The sequence below is a fragment of the Setaria viridis genome, chromosome 1 (assembly GCF_005286985.2).
Source record: "Setaria viridis chromosome 1, Setaria_viridis_v4.0, whole genome shotgun sequence".
Taxonomy (NCBI): Eukaryota; Viridiplantae; Streptophyta; class Magnoliopsida; order Poales; family Poaceae; genus Setaria; species Setaria viridis.
Genome location: NC_048263.2, coordinates 5,098,369 through 5,113,469, shown reverse-complemented (window position 1 = coordinate 5,113,469; position 15,101 = coordinate 5,098,369). Strand labels below are relative to the sequence as shown.

Here is a 15,101-nt window from a genome sequence, read left to right as displayed (position 1 = left end):
CCCTGATGTGGACCCAGTGTCTCCATTCAGAATCTCCAAGAGCTCCAAAGATTCATGGAAGATTGTCGGCTAGGAATAGGATGATCCCGTGAATTCCTTTTTTACTTGCCCTTTTGCCTCTTCCTCTGTGCGGACGCATCAATCGTACTTCAACCTCAGCTTTGATGAGCATCTCGTCTTGGTGAAAATGAGCTTGATTTTGAGAACAACAAAAATCCATCCAAAAATACACTTTAAAGTTTTTTATAAAAAAAGAAACTCGGACATTTTCCTTGCAAAGATCTTCAACTTTTTTGACAAAGTACATCTATGAATGTTTTAGGTTTCAACTTCTTCTTGTTTTTTTTTTTTGAAACTAGGTTTCAACTTCTTGGCAAAGGAAACTCCAAAGCGCATGTTTTTAGAGTCATGCAAGCTGGGCTTTGTTTGAGCCCATTGTAAATTTGGCCCAGTACTGGTAAACATCACAAATTCGGCAAGACGGGGGATGGGCTCTACTTGCTGGCCAGGCTCACGAGCCACGAGGTCTTTTCTCCTTCCCTTTCCGGGATCCACCTGACCACCTCCTTCGCCTCTGCTGCTGCACTGACTGCAAGTCCGCAACGACCGTGCCGCCACATCCTAGCTCGGTGCCCCGTGGTCGCACTTGTCTTTGGTCTGTCCACTGCAACCAACGTGTGAGATCACCGAGTCGCCCATCCACGACCGGACCGGCGACCGGCTCAGGCAAAGGCGCGCGGGAGCGTGTGAGACCCGCCGCCGTCGCCGGCCGGTCGCCGCATCGCCGACGTGCTGCTTTAATTTTGGACTTGGAAAGTTGAAGCTCTAAAAGTTGGTGCGCCGCCGCCGGCGCGGACAACCGCAGCCGCACAGACATGTAGCCAGGTCTCTGGTTTTGACATCCACCATTCTACCCCACACCCACATCTTGCCAGCAGTCAGCTCCAGCGTCGCCGGCCGGCCGACTCCACCAGCAGGTCTCCATGGCGCACCTCCGCGAGCATGCTTTTCTTTTCTTTCTTCATAAAGGCCGCGTGTACTAGCTTGTTGTAGAGGTCGGAACTTAAAAAAAAAAACAAAGAAGCGCCTTGCATCTAACAAAAGGAAAGAAGAGGAAAACGAAAACCTCTCTGGCAAACTAGCGGCGCCGCCGGGCCGGCCGGCCGGCCGGCGAACCTTGTGTTCCGGTTTGCTATGTTCGCTCGCTTTCCATCGACAAAGCCTACATTGAAGGGGCGAATATGTGCGTGCAGCACAAGCGCACTGCACAAAACATGCATATACAAGTTGAAATGAGAGCAAAACCAAGGCGAATTCCATGAGGGCATTATGAACTTGTCGGCACGCTGGTTCTCAAGCGCAATATATGCATTCATGCACCATGCTCTAGCTTCTGCTCAACGAATCGAAGGAAATAAGGCATATGAATGATTCCTTTTGCAACTGGTGCCTCTTGGAGCGGTGGCTTTTGACTTTTGTAGCACCAACTGAATAACGGATTTAACTACTCCCTCTGTTTCAAATTATATATACTAGTCTATCAACCCCGTGCTCCCGCACAGACTAATATTTTTAAAAGCTGTTGTATTTGAAAATTATTTAGAAATTAGACTTCTACTACTCTCTTATTTTTTAATACTTCAACATAATACTCGTATAGATGTGTACTTATCTTTGTCCAATTATGATTAATTTTTAATTAATAATTACTCTATACACTTTTTCATCCACATTTGCACTTTTTTTCATTTTGTATCACACCTCTATACATTGTGTTTAGCATAAAAATTTATTATTTTCATCACTTCCACACATACATGTATAAATGGTCTACGCGGTGACACCCATAATGCATATATACCGTAATATTCTATATTAACAATAACATAAATAGAAAATTTAGAATCATATATTAATTTACTTTTGGACAATTCCGTATCATGAACATGAAGATAATTAGGTGTTTACTTTAGGTTATTTTAATAATGACATATGTAGGTAACTTAGATACAAATTTAGAATGACACTTTAAGTTATGCTTTATAAGAATACGCATGGTAAATTGGATGAAGATTATTTTTTTATAATGGCTAAGATCGGTAATTTAGATATAGGTTTAGGGGTTTACTTTAGAATATTTTCATAATGATAGTAGTGGATAAATTTTTAGAAAATAAATAGATCAATGACTATGATTATTAGAGTTTACAGGATTGATATTTGATGTTTCGAATTTTTTTGAGAATTTCTAGGATTTTTTTTGGTGTGTCTCATGAGAACTAATGCGGAGTCTTCAATGAAAGAAAATAAGGTCGCATTGCTACAAAACTATTACCTTGAGCTACCTCTCACTTGTTAAATTCCGAACACAATACTTATATAGATATATACTTATTATCTTCATCCGATTGTGATAGATTTTATATTAGATAGTTGTTACTCTATAATATTTTTATCCATATTTAAAATCTTTAACTTTTCACTTTGCATCGCAGCTATGTGCTTTAATTTATTTAATAGACCTTAAGTTTGAGCTATAATTTTAACATATGAATCTATATTATCATCATTCCTCTATATCTTTATAAATGGTGACACACATCATGCATATATATCTTAATTATTATATCATATATACCAATAGTGTAAGAAATAGACAATTTAGAATCATATATTGGTGTATCTTTTTAATAAAGGTGATGTGGATTCAAATTTAGAGTTACCTCATATTATTTTAAATAGTAGCATATGTGGGTAATATAGATCCAAATTTAGAGGTTCTAAAAACACTCCAAATTTAGGGGGTTACTATAAGTTATTTTTCAAGTATTAGTGGTTGGCAATTTAGTAGCAATTTTAAGGATTATTTTAAATTATTTTTATAATGGCATAAGTGGATAATTAGTTTAGATGAAGATTAGGGGTACTTTAGTTTATTTCATATAACGGCAACTGTGGGTAATTTAGATATAGATTTAGGGGGTTACTTTAGGCTATTTTTATAATGGCATACATGGTAATTTTTTAGAAAATATAATAGATCCAATGGCTACGATGATTTAAGTCTTCCAATTGATGGCTAGATGTTTTGCTTTTTTTTTTAAAGAATTTCTAGTATTTCTCTCGAGTGTCCACCTAGGATTCTAGGTGGCTTCACCTGGAGGCTTCAAAAATAACCTCCAACTAGTTATAGTAAGATGTCATTTTGGCTTTTTAAGATTCATAGATTTCATTATACACTTAGATATACCATATGTCTAGATGCATAATAATATCTATGAATCTATAAAACCAAAATGACCTGTAATTTGGGACGGAGGAAGTAGTAAGTCTCCCTCCGCTCCAAATTGTAAGTCGTTTTAGCTTTTTTAGTTTATAGATATTATTATGAATTTAGATATAGTGTATATCTATATACATAATAATATTTATAAATTAAAAAATTAAAACGACTTACAATTTGGAACGGAGGAAGCATACTGTAATAAAACGTTCTGCGTACTGAGCTTCATCCGAATGAATTTGCATCACCAACAAAGAAATCGATTAGGCGATTCGATCGTTAGTGCGCATTTGGCACACTCCTTCAAAGAGATGGATTCGGCGCGTTCCCCAGCACCACTACGTTGTAGGCGTAGCCAATTGATCAACAACATCATGAAAAGGAAGGAAAAAAAAGTGTTTCTCCATGCTCGTATAAGGCAAAACATGGTGCGCTTAGCTAAGCGAGCTTTGGCAGCAGTTTCTTTCAACTCGGTATAGCTGCCTTCTAGTGCAGGTCATCATTCCCCCGAGTGCTTTCTCTCTCCGGATTCGGAGTTCCGGATGAGGACGGACGCGGCCCGTAGTGCTCCCTGACTCGGTACTCGTTAGGCAGCAGACAGGGAGATGCAGAGAAGCTAAGCTACCGCCTTTCCTTCTCTTTAAAAAGCAGGGGGAAACAAAGCTGAAAGCGACTGATCGATCGATAAGGTGTGATCTATTCTTTGTGATCATCACTGCTGGTCGATTAATTAACTGATGAAGGTAATCCGCACTTAGTTAAAAGACGAACTAGTAACTGTTAAGATTATGTGTTAAGAGTGCTCCAGTTTTTCCATTTCATTCAGCAGAATCGTAAGGTTTTGCAGGTGACACTGTGGTTTGCCCCGTTTCAGGACCTCAAAAACCTGCTTTATATGAGACCAAAACAGGAAATGATCGGTGCAACCCGATGATCTGATCGATCAGATTGCAAATTTTCTGACCTCCAGCTCTGCACAACACACCTAATTACGTGCAGAGGCTGAAGGGCAGCATTGCAGGTCACAAAACTATTACCAAGAAAGCGAAAAGGGAAGTCAGGATGAACAAAATTGCTTCTCCGATCAGCTTAATCTTTGCGCGTGCTGGCGCGATCATGTTCTCGTGCCGCCGGTTAGCAAGGGGAGCGCGCGCGGGCCGGGGCAGGGAAAGCCTACACGGCGTCGGCGCCGTCCTTGCCGCCAACGTGCTGCTGCGGCTTGGCGTCGTCCCCGGCTGCTGCGGCGGCGAAGCTGGCGAACGGCGCGGCGCTGGCGAGGAACGACGGCGCGCTGTGGCCGGCCATGACGACGAGCACCCTGGGCACCGCCGCGTCCTCCCTGTCCAGCGGCGCCAGCACGCGCACGGCCATGACCTGGCCGCCCTCGGCGCCGCGGCCCCCCTCGTCCTCCTTGCGGCGGGTGCAGAGGAGCACGGCCAGCGCCACGGCGATGAGCGCCATCACCACGGCGAACCCGATGAAGAGGTACGGCGTCGGCGTTGACCAGAACGGCGGCGGCTGGAAGTGGCGCTCGTAGCCCATGCCCATGGCGGCCGGCTGCGCCACCGACGACGACGCGCCGCCGCCGTCCTCCATCGCCATGGCGATTCTTGCGAGCCTCATCTTCTTCTTACTTTGTATATATGATCGTCGCGTCCTGATCAACAAAGGTTGGTGCCTTGGTGCTATCTAGAGTGTTGTGTGTGGGGAGGATGAGGTGCAAGCTAGGCGATGGGGGCCGGGGTTTTATAGGAGGGATTGGAAATGCATGGAGGTGGGGCCCCGCTGCTGCCAAACTGTGTGCCCCCAGGTTTCTGTGTCAACCAGTGGTTCACCTGGATTATGGATAGAATCATCTTGGCTCATGGGTTTGGTGCATTTTGATTCATGGTAGGGCACAGGATGCTTGTGGTTTCTCCTTTTCCAAATGAGTGGGGAGCTGAACTTATTTGCAGCTAGAGCATAGCTAGAGTTGGTGGCTTGGTGCGCGATTCGGTAGGGTTCGTCCGAGATTATGTGTACACATGCAAATGTGAGTATGTTACATATATTATACAAGTTATTACTATAACATCATGTTCCCGCATGAGTGACCGCAATAACATTATACTCCCTCCGTTCCAAATTATAGGTCGTTTTGGCTTTTATAGATACATAGATATTATTATGCATCTAGACATAGGGTATATCTAAGTGCATAACAAAGTTTATGAATCTAATAAAGTCAAAACGACCGATAATTTGGGACGGAGGGAGTAGCATTTTGTTCAAGATCTCTGATCTCTCAAGATGGATGAGTTGGTCATTGACATGCGGACCCGGTTGCACGAACGATGGAATATGAATACATATATGAACAAATGTTGGGTGAAGATGCATAGCTGGATCATTGCTCAGAGTGGTAGTGGTGTTTAGCATATATATGTCCTTTTCTTGATGAGTGCACAGATTAGAGGAAACAGATGTAACGTACATTGTCTTGTACGACGTCTACTGCACGTAGTGGATTCCATTCAGCTCGCAGCCAATGCGATTTAGGCGTCGATCGATGGCGAGATGCACGCACAAACGCCAGCAAGTGCTGCAATATTTTAATGCAAGTCAGGTCACTCCAAGCAATTCTTTCCACACGCAGGCATCAATGCAAAGACTCTTGCTACTGGAAGCAAGCGGTGTGCAATGGTCTCCGCGTCAGCCCCCAACACGCAGCTGGGCGTCGATGCCATACATGCAAGCGCGCACTACGGCACTAGCTGTCTAGCTTGCTCGTGGTGCCATGAGGCTAGCCCGGGCCAAAAACAGCACTGTGAAAGGGATAAGAAGGCACCGTTAAAGCAATATTAACATATACGATGCTTAACCCCGACGATCGTCAAGGAATATTAGGCCTAAGAAACCCTAAAAAGGTGTTATGCTCAAGAGGCTTCCTTTCGGTTCGACTCACTCCATTCCAAATTACTGTTTGTTTTAGCTTTTCTAGGTACATGTTACTATTCGTTTTAGCTTTTCTAGGTACATAACATTTTTTATGTATCTAGATATAATATATATCTAGGTGCATAACAAAAGCTATGTATTAAAAAAGTCAAAATAAATAGTAATTTTGGACTGAGGGAGTACATCTTTTTAACTGACATTTTTTCCTTCTTAAGAGCTTTAATCTAGTGGAACCATCTTAAAATTCAATTAGTTGTGCGCACAAGAAACTGAAGAGATGTCGAATTGAATGTAGCTTAGCTGATTAGGTTCCATGTGTGGAACATGTCTATTTGAGTTTGAGTGCTCGACTCGGCACATGTATTCACATTTATTTGATTTAACCAAGGAATTGATGGCGCTATACTTTCAGTATTAAGCAACATGCTTGTTGATAGCGAGAAATCTACGGTGGCTTCATCAATGTCATATGAGTAGGGTTTAGTCTCTTTGAAGTTCTCATAGGGTAGGGTTACATGCGTGTCATCATATGAGTGTGTGTATGTGTGTTCGTGTTTGTGAGTGTTTGCATATACATTTGAACTGTCTCCCAGCGTGGTGTGTGTTGTGGATCACGAAGACAGTTCATCACTTTCGAACATTGATAAGCGAGTTGAAAGAAGTGGGCGTTTAAATTGAAGGTTCTGCTCCTAGAGAAGGTAGCCAGTTGGTCTTCGAAGTACGTAACCTTCAGATCATTCATCAGTTATCATAGTGCGTCAAAAGCTTAGCCAAAATTAAAATAACTCGTTAAGCCCATCAAAAGTACTGCCAGGACTAGGAGTTGAGTTCCAGTCTCTGGCGTGACCTTCCGTTGGAAGAACTAACAATTGTTGTGCAAGTTCTTGTCAAATTCCTTGAGTGCATGGACTCCTAGAGAAGGTAGCTAGTTGGTCTTGGAAGTACGTTATCTTCGGATCATTCATCAGTTGTCACAGTGTGTCAAAAGCTTAGCCAAAATTAAAACAACTCGTTAAGCCCATCAAAGATACTGCCAGGACTAGGAGTTGAGTTCCGGTCTCTAGCATGACCTTCCTTTAGAAGAACTAAGAATTTTTGTGTAAGTTCTTGTCAGATTCCTTGAGTGCATGGACTTATGGAGCGAGCTTATGGTAGAGCTATTTTAGGAGCTCATCGTCATAAAGAAACCTTGGCTGAAAACCTCAACACTAGGGGCGTAAGTGGTGGTTGCAAGGAGACCATGAAGATCCCCTGCAAAGGTCTATGCAGGGGTGACAATTAAGGGCTAAACTTACCATAAAATAATATACACTAAATTTAATAACACAAAAATTAGATTAGCTATTTAGTTTTAGGATGTACTGAGATTTACCAAATCTTTCATAAATAAAATAGATGAGAATCTCGCACAATAGAGATTAGTTGTCAAGAGGTAAAATAGCATATAATATATTTACATAAAGCTGGATTACAATAAAGCTGGATTACAATAATTTTAGGAAGGGAGAGGTCCCAAAACTAAACTTAGAAATCGAAATCCCAAAGGATGACGAGATCATTGTTTAGATATGGGTAGCATGATGGGCAGAAAACAAGTATGAAATGTATAGGGGAATGAGATTGGAAGTTATTGCTGCTGTTACTTTCTATATTGTTTTATTACTTATTTCTGTAAATCCATCCTATAATAAACGACATATGTTTGTTTATTTTCTAAAATATTAACTCGAATATGTTTGCTTAGTGGTTAGGATTGTTATTATTTGTAAAAAGGAATAAATATATGAAATAATTTTACCAGTAGCAGTAGGTCTAGTTGATCGCTCTTAATATGACTTTAAATTGACATATTAACCATTTCGTAAACACCACTTATTAAGAAAATACACATAAGTATAAAATCTTGTTGTAGTTTATACTTGGCAAGGACATTCATATTGAGTAGCTGTAACATGACTTCAGATTTAGTACAAATACCAATATTGTGTATATAATGAACTGTTGCATTTGCAATCACATATTTGTTGCCTTTTGACTACAAGAGATGGGATAGCTATATCTAGGCTAAGTTTATTTGAATTAGATGACTTGAGTTCTTATTTGTCTAGGATGCTAGAAGACATTATGGATTATGTTTCCAATAATATATGGAACTACACTTATTGAATGCGCAACTTTAGCATCAAAACAATCTTAGTGGATTCCCGTTTCACACCTATGGGCACATGATATGTAATCGTGCCTTCAAACTTTTATAGTTTTCATGACTTATGCTTGCTAGCCATATATGAGTGTAAAGTACATAAGCTCTCTTCAAGAGAAATATCCTCTTGTGTAGAGACATTCTCCAATTAAACAAAAAAAGAAGTATAGTCTAAATAATATCCAACCTAGGTTGCAACCTAGGTTGCAAGGAGTAGACATGAAGATCTTGTAAAGAGTTTGTTCTTGGAGCTACATGACTTGCTTTTCTTATCATAATATTGATAATGGGAGCTTTGCTTCATCAAAGTTAAGTTTTCATTATATTTCTACTATTAACAACATTTTTCATTTTCTCTCGTCATGTAAAGACTTTGGATGATGAGGAGTATAATCTCTATGAGACGAAATCTGCGGACAAGCTCTGTCCTGTCATTGGGCCACATCGCCTTGATTTTTATGTCGTTGGATCTCGGGCCAAGGGCTGTACTTCTCAGGCCTCCGCAAGATAGGTTCGCGACCCTTCTCGCGGACTCCGCGCCACTCCTAGGAATGCCGAAAGGGATTGACGGTAGCATTCTTTTCATCTTTCTTGCGACAACATGTGCCGGCGCGTTCTCACGGGGTGCGACTGGCACTACCTCCGCTGTGTGGGCGGCGGATGCAGCGGCAGCAATGAGGACAGAGTGAGCTTCTTGCCATGGTACCCTACCAGCCTGTGATCGCCATCTTCCACTACTAGAGAAAGAGCCATCCCAGACGCCCCATCACTGTCGGTTTTTGACAATCCAGCGGTGATAACTCATCACCACCAGATTTTTACATGAGCCAATGGTGAAAACACAAACCGGCGCTGATGGGGAGTTCGCAGACCCAAATTTATTATCAATTCCAATTTTACTCTCACTTCGCGTCCAGCACTCCCTCTCCGCCGCACCCCCCAACCCCCACGCGTCCCTGTCCACTCGCAGCTCACCTCTCCCCCTGTGCCGCCTCCCTCAGCTCTTTGCCTCCCCTCTCTCTCCCACCGTCGCTCGCCTCTTCCTCTCCCCTCTCCTCCCTCCCTCCTCCATCACCGCCCCTCTCCTCCGTCCCCCTCCCTCCTCTCTCTCCCTCTGCTGTTGATGACCCCGGCCCCTCCCTCTCCCTCCCCGGCCTCCCCTCTCCTCCCCCCTCCGCTCGCCCCTCACCTCGTGCTTGAGGCGAGGAGCAGTGGTGGGGCGAGGTGGGATGGGGCAGCGGGATCCATCGGTGGTGATGAGATCTGGCGGTGGGGCAGTGACCGGGGCTACGACGGCATGCGGCCTCCCAGGTGCGCCTCTCCTTCTCCTTCTCCTTCTCCTCCTCCTCCTCCTCCTCCCTTTGCTGCCCCTCTCCCGATCGCATCCCGCCGGCAGCACCCGGCCGCATCCCACTGCCGTGCCTCTTCCGCGCTGGCCTCGCCTCCCCCACTCCTCATCCCGGCTGGCTGCCGCTTCTCCTCGTTGGATCTCTAAGGCGCCTCAGAGATCCGGCGAGGAGGAGCGGCAGCCAGCCGAGAAGAAGGGGTAGCCGATGGGTCGCGGGGGAGGCGAGGCCGGCGCGGACGAGGCGCGGCGGCGGGATACGGTTGGGATTTTTTATTTTTTTTAATAGGCATCACAACCGGTTCTAGGTCCGGCGGTGATGCCCATTCCCATCACCGCTGCCTTCTATACGACGGATCCGAAACAGGCGATGATGATGAGTTTGGAGCCAACGGTGATGAAGGGTTGTGGAGTAGTGAATTCTTCCTCTACCCATCCTCACCCTAGGCCTCAAGTCTCCACCATCTTTCCCTCCGCGCCTCCCGATCACCCCTCATCAGGGCCGAGCCGGCAAAAATCGAGGTCCTGTGCCAAACTCTAAAAATGAAGCCTACCTTCCTAAAAAATAAGACTATAAATAAGATATATGATATATCACAATAAGATATATGATATATCACAATAAGATATATCAAAAACCGTACCTATTCGACTCTTAAAACACTAGATAATTCAGAACCAAAACAAAGATAACAGAACACCTAGATGGATCAATATTATATTAGCCATCACCCATTAATATTGATTAAAATATTGAAAATTAATTGGACCAGATTAATATTCCTGATGCGCAACCGACAGGCAAATAGAAAGACTGAAGGGACGTGGTGAAAACTAGGCCTTGTTTAGTTGCCCAATTTTGGACAACCAAAATCACTGTAGCATACTGTAGCGTTTCGTTTGTATTTATGAATTATTATCAAATATTGACTAATTAGGCTCAAAAGATTCGTCTCGCAAAATACAACAAAACTCCATGCATGTACCGCAAGTTTGATGTGATGGGAATCTTCTTTTTGCATAGTGCCAAAGTTGGAATTTTGGAGGAAGTAAACAGGGTCCTAAAAAGCAATTGGCCGAACTGCAGGAGTCATGCACCTGACGCCTGATCCGCTGATCGCCTGGAGCGGTGCTGCGGTGGAGCCCTAGTCCTGACTCCTGAGTTCCTAACACGGGTCGCGGTTGCCGGTTAGTGACGCCTCTGTCGCCTCGATCCTGCCGATGCCGATTCAGTCCCGCGCCGCGTCTAGACGAGTCTCGACGGTCGACGGACGAATCACGGATGGACTCTGGTGAGCCGTCATAACTATAGCCTATAGCCCTATAGGTCTGCCCTGCCAGTTTGGTGGGCCCCAGAAATTTTGGGGCCCTGTGCAAACGCACCGGGCGCACTTGCCTGGGGCTCGGCCCTGCCCCTCATCGTCGTCCTGGAGGGCTCAGTTCTCTTTCGAACCTACTCCTCGAAGCCTCGGACGAGATCCTCACGCTCCCTACGTCTTCCAACGTCTTCACCGTCGTGCCCGCCTCTAGCACCGTCCCATGAAAAACTGACAGCACGCGACAGCACAGCATGCTGGCAACTTCCATCTCCACGGACCACGGGGTATGCCCACTGGGATTCTCGGAATGCTGCGCACGCCATGGCCCATGGCCCGTTGCCCCATTCGCGGGGTTCAGCGCGCGATGCCATGCCGGAGAAGCCGTCGCGCGAATGTGGCGAGTCCGCGAGCGTCGAGCCGTGCCATGGCGCAATGTCGCGGGCGCCCGTGGATGTGCGTACATGTGCGCGTGCAGCGCTAGGCCGTTCGTGAGGATGGCCGGATCAGCGCGGCAGTCCACGCTGCTGCGCTGGCGGCGACTAACAGAGGTGCGTGTTGCTACGCTCCAAAAGAACTAGGTAGTATGCTACGCCGCTGGATGCCGTGGAGAAGGGAGGAAAAAGCTCATCTACGTCACCTCTACAACAGTGCATGCATGCCTCATGCTTAACCCACAACTGAAGAAAATTAGGCACGAATATCACACCATATGAAAATGCAGGACCATATGACACTAGAGGAATATGAAAAACACATACAGAGAACTGTGATGCTCCTACAAATCACAATTTCCAGAACTGCTCTGACAGTGATGAGGTTAAACAACGCTGAAGATCATGTCTATGGTGATGATATAGTGATGAAGAGGGTGGGGATTTTATGAACTCCAATATTGGTATCCTCATGTGCACAATATGTAGTGCACTGCCGATTTTATCTTCTTTTGTAAAAGTTGTTTATGATCTCTTACTGAACTGAACCTTCATTCTTGCTATCTGTGCTCCGATGAAGATTCGTTCTATTCTAGCTACGTGCTTTCTGCATCTCATGTGCACATACTTGCACGTCGTGTAAACCAGAGGGTCAAGACATTCTCCAAGTATTATGTCAAAACTCATCGTTTCTCTAATAAGCCGTGTCTTTGGTTTAAGAAGAATATGACATTCTCAATTTTTTTTATGCCTCGTATTACAGGCCGGGGTCTAGTAGAGGGCGCGGCTTTTCTAGTAATATATCTTAAAATGATAAAAAATAAGGGGGTAAAGTGACCATATCTTTCGTGTCCTCTAGCTTCAACATTTACACATTCTCATGTCTTTGTTTTTATAACAGGGCTTTATTTCGTCATGCAAATGAAGGGGCAAAAAAAATCCCATTTGCCTCATTCCCGTGACTGTACAATGGATAAGAATTTACGAATCCCAGGCCGTTCACCTCCCCCTCTGTAGGGCCGTAACGGATCACGCATATATGATATATGGAACATCGTCCAGGTGGTCGACAGCATCATTTTCATGATTGCCACTGACAGTTGACGCTGACCTACACTAGCTGCTGATGCAAGCGACGCACCAAAATTTGGTGCATAATGTAGTGCAAGTTTGCTTGCATGCTTGGTAGTGGCGGCAATAATTCCTCTGCCTTTTGCAGATATTGGCGCAGCAATTTCTGGTGCGCGCCTGCGGTTCTTGACGAAACCCAACGAAGCCCCCGTCGTTTTCTGGTCCCGTGATTCGGCCGTCGAGCGTACGCGGCGATCCTGCGTCATCAGCTGGGGAACCAAGGGAAGGAACGCCCATCATATATGAGATGCAAATAGCTAGTACTTGCTCATATGTTCATGGCGAAAATTTAAGTTTGTGAGACTCTTACTCCTAATTATGTGTACGATGGAAAATCGAATTCTTACTAAGGTTTATCAAATGGAGAAGTATGGAAAACTTTTGATCTGAACTTACTATTTTGACACCATTACAGGAGGTAGTCCTTTTTTTAGAGAGATGGAGAGTAGGAATATATGACAAGTAGTAAACTATATCCGAGAACCCGGAGCTGGGTAGCAGAATGATGGCATCGTGGACCTGTGGACCAGATGTTGGCCACCTTCGTCACCTTTCCGCCGATGGGAAGGAAATGGCGCATTTCACGACGGCAGTAATGGTAGCTGCTGCCTGCGGATACCGACGATGGAGCTCGCCGTCGGTTCTGAGCGAAGCAGCTTGTGACGTGGGTGTTTAGTTTGAGAAATGATGAGGTGGTCAATCACAAATTTATCATATGACTTTTAATGGGATAATTCTGTTTCTCGTAATAATCACGGGCTCGGGGCTTGCGGCCATGGTGAAAGGGAGGATGAAAAAGCAGGAGATGCGTGTGGCTACTGGGCTGTATTGGGCAAAAACCACGGGCTCTCTTTTGCGTGGTTTTGAATTTGGAAAACTTTAAATTTGGATAGTTGTCCTATTTCATATAAATAACATATTACGATATGGTTCAAGTATCCTCCGTACCGGTAGCCTCTCTACTCTCGCAGTGTACTCCGTTCTCCGTTGAGGCTGAGCAGGGCCGGGTCGTCGCGGAGGCCGGCGGCGGCGGCGACGGCCACCGAGTACTCGGCGGGTGCGGTTACCACCAGCAGAACTCCGATGGCCGTCACCGTCGCGACCAACACAGCGATCACGCAGCAATACGAGATGCGTGTTAGTGTCTCCATCCGGCTTTAGGAACCGTCGGCGTCTCGGCGACGATAGATCCTCCGATCCGATCCCCTGTAGCCATTGCAGGCGTGCCTGGGAACGAGAGGTGAACACGCCTTGCCTGCTTGCTGACGAACTTGCATTGTGTTGTGCGTGTACATGTAGAGGTGAAACAGAGGATTTGGATTTGTTGACGGTATGAAGTAGGACCTTCTATGTTTACCGATGTCTTTCCTGTTTGTTGCAAATTTTATACTCCGATTATTGGAAGATGGATGCTCCTTCTTGTTCCTAATTTTACCTCCATGGTCTAGGAGAGGATTCGTATAAAAAATGGAGAAGGAAAGTGTTTCTTGCGATTTGTAGAAGAAGCCGTATGTACTAGCCAACTATGCCCTGTTGGTTGCATGCTGGGCTGCTGGCTACTAGGTGTGCTGCTGCTTCAGTTCACGCTGGCCCTGGGACTGGAAAAGACTATTTCAGCCACCCATTAGTTTCTGCTCCACCGGCTCCCCTCCTCCAATGTTCAGCAAAATCACGGGACGCCATGCGCCCTCACGTACGGGTTAAACCGGAAAATGATCTGGATTTGGCGGGTGAGAGCAATATGCAAGTGCAACAAAGAATTTTTAATCGACTGAGTTTTACTCCTCTCTGAAGGTCAATTTAGCTTCTGGCACGCTGAAGCCTAACTTCCACTATGTGCTTTGGTCGGATTTCTCAGCGCATGGTTCGGTTTAGCCTCACACAGTCAACTAATATGTGCTACAATCAGTTTTTTTTTTAAACGCACGACTCAGATCCACACCGGAGCTACTAATTAAAAATTAAAGATGACACCAACAAATTTGTCATTTTTTTTTCAAAAGATGCATAGCACATTTTCTGTTTTTTGTTAAGACAAATAGAAGCATAAATTTACGAGGCTTTGCCCGACCTAAGAAGTGAAAGAGCACCGTAAAAACATTGCCCTATTCAATCTAGAACCTGAGAAGCTTTGCTGACTTGAACTGTGTATCAAGTCCAATTGATGACTCATCAAATGGTTGAAAACAAAAAAAAAAGTGTATCTAGCCAACCAAAATTTTTGATGAAGATCCCCTTCCGACACGATAGGATGAATTCGACACATCCTAGGTACTCGTGCAGGGAGCGAGCCCCCCTCCAACCTTGACGCCACTGCAAACGAGCGTCCAAACGTGGACGTACGACGAGTACCGACGGCCGGCGTGGAGGTGCGGCATCCGGAGCGCCACGTCCACCGCGGCCCCTTCCCGGCGCAGCGCGCTGGACGCCGGCGGCAGCAGCACCAGCGCCG

At 45.1% G+C, this 15,101-nt stretch overlaps 1 protein-coding gene across 1 annotated transcript; it reads right to left on the bottom strand.

The window, feature by feature from the left end:
* Positions 1-4,142: 4,142 nt before the first annotated feature.
* Positions 4,143-5,077, bottom strand: LOC117842354 (protein GLUTAMINE DUMPER 4). Its single transcript, XM_034722774.2, has one exon. The coding sequence runs from the start codon at positions 4,904-4,906 to the stop codon at positions 4,457-4,459; it is 450 nt and encodes a 149-aa protein (XP_034578665.1). The 5' UTR covers positions 4,907-5,077; the 3' UTR covers positions 4,143-4,456.
* Positions 5,078-15,101: the final 10,024 nt, after the last annotated feature.